Source organism: Berghia stephanieae, chromosome 4 (assembly GCF_034508935.2).
Source record: "Berghia stephanieae isolate SIO BIC M18660-M18661 chromosome 4, UCSD_Bste_1.3, whole genome shotgun sequence".
In the NCBI taxonomy this organism is placed as follows: domain Eukaryota; kingdom Metazoa; phylum Mollusca; class Gastropoda; order Nudibranchia; family Aeolidiidae; genus Berghia; species Berghia stephanieae.
This window is the reverse complement of record NC_088363.1, coordinates 47,581,548-47,586,547: the sequence shown is the minus strand read 5'-3', so window position 1 is coordinate 47,586,547 and position 5,000 is coordinate 47,581,548. Positions and strand designations below refer to the sequence as shown.

Genomic DNA, 5,000 nt, shown 5'->3' with positions numbered 1-5,000 from the left:
TATATGGAAAAGACACTTACAACTCTGTTGATAAGCTCAGATATAATAAAGTAAGGCAGAGTTTTAAGGGCAAAAAGAGCATTCTTTCTAGTTCAGATGGTGTTGATCTTTCACAAATGCCACCCTGCAATCAAGTTCTCCAATTGCACATGAAAAGAGCCAACTACCAAACCCTGGTGTGGAGGAACTCGCTTGTCCAATTATTCGATCTGCCTGACCCAACGGAAAATGACTGGAGAGTTTCACCATCTGGAGGACTAGCGATTCAATGGTTTGCAGAGGACTTTTTGCCAAGAGATTTGCAAGACATTTTGTCAGAAATTGATGATGGTCAGGATGTCTTGGAAGATGACAGTGAAAGGATGCCATCAGATACTGATTCTTCTCCAAGTGATGAAGATTCTTCAGATACAGACGAAGATCAATAATTGAAAACGTGCTTAAAGTAAGGAATGTATGATAACTGAATATCCTGTGCCATTCACCTTATAATTTGTTTATTGATCCATAGGATACCATGTAATATGACAACTATTTAATGATTGTTTAATGTGTATGATACGTCAAATTAGAATCTCAACAATACAAATAATGTAAATAATCGATTTCAACTAAATGTACCCACTAAACAGTCAATCGCAGACGGACTTTAAAACGGAGGTGCCGCCTTTTATATAACCTTCACTGAGTTGAAAAGGGCGTTAAACTTAAAACTTTTTTTTTTGAAAAAGGAAATGAAAGAACGTCTAATATAAGAAAGTATATCTGATGGAAATGTCTTTTGAGAAAATGGGCATTTTCTTTCATATTTCACTATATAATTCATATAAATGTATCACTTCATATTGCAATCATGCCTAAATTAAGCACGATACTGCCGTGAAAGTCTTTATGCATAAAAATATATCGATTACAAACTCAATTTTGCTTGTTTAAAAAAATAGTTGATTTTTGCACTAAATGACCTTTCAGGGGCAATAACTCAAGGAAGGCTACACTATATAAAACCATAACAAGTGGATTTTTATACCTTAAGAACTGCTATATCAGGAAAACATAGTGACAAATTTCCCCCAGGGGGGGGGGGGGGGGGGGGGTGCTGGTGGCCCAAAGACTAAAATGCTAATAATATTGTTTTATTGGTCGTGACTGAATTATTCCAAGGTTAAATTCTTCTCCCAGGAACCTCGATGACTCAATGAGACTCCAAACGCTTAGGTTGTCAGACTAATGTACTGCGACTAAAATTGTTTGACCAAAACCATTAAACAGTTCTATATAAGTTTTCACTTATCCACGGTAATTACTGTGTCTGTTTACAATTCTATTAAATCACCTGGTAATGAAACAGTGCACAATTATCCATTCACCGAACGAGGCAAGCAGTCTCTTTGGCGGTAAATATAACACTGTAAAGCGCAAAGAACATGGTAAATCTCTAGAAATGAGCTATATCAATTTAGACCGTGTTTTGAATCCAAGACGGTAGCACTAAACTACATCCAACACACAAGACTGAAACCATTGGACGAAGACTAAGACGTATCGATATGTGGCTTTGTGTTCTTTTAGTATGACACTCGCCTTCGGAGAGGAAGGCCCAGGGTTCGAGTCCCGCTCTGAGCGGAGCAGAGTTGAATTATTGGAAAATGCTCTTTACTCACATTCCCTCACTGTACTCGGTTGTACAACCTGGCCGTTAAAAGAGTTGCCTCGGTCTAAAAATTTGTAATATCGCCTAACAGGCGTCATGTCACGTCCTGCATGTTAAGTATTGCTGTTGGTTAGAGATCCCTTGTGAATAGGTTTGAGCACGTTGAGTGAATATTGCGCCATATAAATGCTCAAGTTTGTTGTTTCTTTCGACGACCACTAAGACGATAAACTCTTGGATTAAGACTAACAATATTAGACGAAGACAAAGCCCACTAGACTACAACTCTAAAACCCTTGGACTACGTCTAAAACCAATAGACTATGTGCGGCTATGTGGTCTAGTGGTATGACACTTGCTTTCGGATCGGAAGGTCCTGGGTTCGAGCCTCGCGCTCGGCGCATAGTTGAGTCCTTGGAAAAGGCTCTTTACTCACATTCTCTCACCGTACTCAGGTGTAAAATGAGTACAGCGTTGTCTTTGTCCGTAAAATTGTAATATCGCCTAACAGGCGTCATGTCCCGTCCTACATGTTAAATGTTGCTGTTGACCAGGGACCCCTTGTAAAGCGCTTTGGGCACATTTAGTGGATATTGCACTATATAAAGCTCAATTTTTTAAAAAATAATTTTTTGGGACTACGACTAAAACCAATAGACTAAACCCTTTAGACTAAAACCAAATTCTGACCAACGATAAGAGCTGCAATCAGCCTCTCGGCCTCCACAGGCGGATCACAATCCGGGAAAAGAGGCTTGAGAATGTAGGTGGCGAAGACCAGACTTGAGGCGGCCACGCACACGGGGTTGATCACGATAAAATTGAGCCATAGGCACAGGAAGGAAGGGAAGTCTCCCCAGGCACGTCGGATGTACACGTATTCTCCACCAGACTCTGGGAGACACGCTCCCAGTTCAGCAAAGCACAAAGCACACAGCATTGAGAAGACACCGGCCACGGCCCACATGACAATCGACATGCCTGGATTTGGAAAATGGTAAAAAAAACACAACTGAGTTGGTGAATTTGTAGAGGGTGTATTGAACTAGTGATGATGATGATGGTGATGATGATGATGATGATGATGATGATGATGATGATGATGATAATGATGATGATGATGATGATGATGATGATGATGATGATGATGATGATGATGATGATGATTAGTTTAAAACCTTGACACAATCAAGTGTTCGGATTCATAGAACAATAGTTTCCACGTATGACTCAGGGATTTGCGATCTAATCTTCAGCTATGAAGATAGCGATACCTTTTGGGATGAATCTTTACTTGCATTTTCTTTCAATTTCCATATCTTCAACTCTCTCTATCTCTCTCTCTCTCTCTCTCTCTCTCTCTCTCTCTCTTAATATATATATATATATATATATATATATATATATATATATATTATATATATATATATATATATATCCCTCACTTCCTCTCGCTTTATCTTTCCCTCTCTACCTCTCTCTCTCTCTCTCTCTCTCTCTCTCTCTCTCTCTCTCTATCTATCTCTCTCTCTCTCATATTACAACAATTGATGAAATGCCTGATTTGTCTTCATCAGGTTTAATTTTAGGTTTAGAAGTTTTACGTCACTGAAGACACTTGAGTCATTTCGTTATCTAAGAAAAGAAAAATTCTACACGACCAAATGACGTAACTACCTCGCTATAGAGCTCGCTTTGCAGAGCTGCACCGGCTGACACCTAGGTTATTCTAGTCTTCCATTGAAATAGACCTTAAAGACAAATTTTCCCTTGGGGATAAATAAAGGGAATTCTATTTCATTCCTATCCATTTTCTTTTCTATTTAAGTTTTATCCATTTTCTTTTTCATTTATTTAATATTTATCAACAAAACAAATATGATAATAATAATAATAATAATAATAATAATAATAATAATAATAATAATAATAATAATAATAATAATAATAATAATAATAATAATAATAATTTTTAAAAAATAAAAAATGATGATATCCATCCACAGTCAACAATCTAATCCATGTCCTAAATGACACACTTTTATCGTGCTTTCAAGTACCTGATAAAGCTCTTAACATGATTGACCCAATAATCTCGCTCTTACCAATGTGAAGGTCAGTTTTCCATAAACAGTACGTAATCTTGGAACTGACTATCGTGTGTGTTATTCGTGGCCGAGTGGTGATTACGACGAGGTTCCCAGCGCAGATGGGTGGTCAAGTCTCTCGAACCATTGTATGAGGGATCAATGCGTTGCCATCGTTAACTTTTAGCCTGGCACTAAAACCGTGGCCTTCGTTAACTCATGGCCTGACACTGACCAAAAAAAGACGTCAAAAGACAAGTCTTTGACCACAAAAGAAAACAAATCGTGAGTTGTATTCAACAGTTAAACCAATGGAATCACTTGTTTCCTTGAGCACTACTTAAGACAACTCACGAAACGGTGCTAAAACTTAGTAAATGACGTCAAACTATAAGTCCTTGTGGGTTCTTGTGTCAGGCTAAAGATAGTTCGAAGATGGCGTCAATCAGGCCTTTGTTATTGTTTTTGCCATCCGCGTTTGTGAGTTGTTCTCACTAAACTGTATTAACCAGACTATAAAAGTTCATGGTTACACAGAGTTTGTGTGTTGATCCGTTATACTTCCGGATGGCAATGTTGTGAACTCCTTGGCCAAGCGCATTCTATCTATAGATCATTCCCCATTGACGACCTGAAAACAATAACACATCTGAGTGACGTCAACTTTATTCATTCTATAGAGCAGATACCAGTTGATCAACTACCAAATGAAGCCGGGGTGACAATTTTTAAAAGATATTCCTCCATCAGATGTTGACTGTCACATTTACTCGTTTTCCCCAATAATGCCCTACGTATGGAATTACTTACAAATAAACCAGTAGATTTTTGACAAATCAAAACACGGAATTTGTGACACACCTTCACGCGTGCTCGGATAAAAATAGTTGGTTGTTTATATAAACAATAACGTGAATGAAATCGACCTGTCTCTGATCATTGTTATTATTTTCATACTGCCAAATGGGTGACTAGTTATCATACGATTTTCTCGATCAGATTATAAACGTCAAAGTTTACACCTAGTTTTCTGTGTTGGTTTTAATGATCAAGCGGTAGAGCAGTGGTATTTTACTATGACACATACTATTGATGGTATAACCTGTGTAGTTTGCTATGTTTACCAATCACTGCCTTTGTTTACATTGTCACAAAGTACCAGGTTTGAAAGTGGTTTTGCCAAGAGAAATTTAAAAGTTTGAAATTAAACTTTACATCACATTTTAGGTAATTCCAAAACAAAAAAGACAGCTCTATGT

General features: G+C 37.7%; 1 protein-coding gene across 1 annotated transcript in view; it reads right to left on the bottom strand.

Moving 5' to 3' along the window:
- LOC144970719 (Y+L amino acid transporter 2-like) overlaps positions 1 to 5,000 on the bottom strand; it is a 34,864-nt gene that overhangs the window by 20,739 nt on the left and 9,125 nt on the right. Inside the window, exon 3 of the mRNA XM_078910649.1 lies at positions 2,345 to 2,635. Coding sequence (XP_078766775.1) covers positions 2,345 to 2,635 — 291 coding nt within the window. The remainder of the gene's footprint in view (positions 1 to 2,344; positions 2,636 to 5,000) is intronic.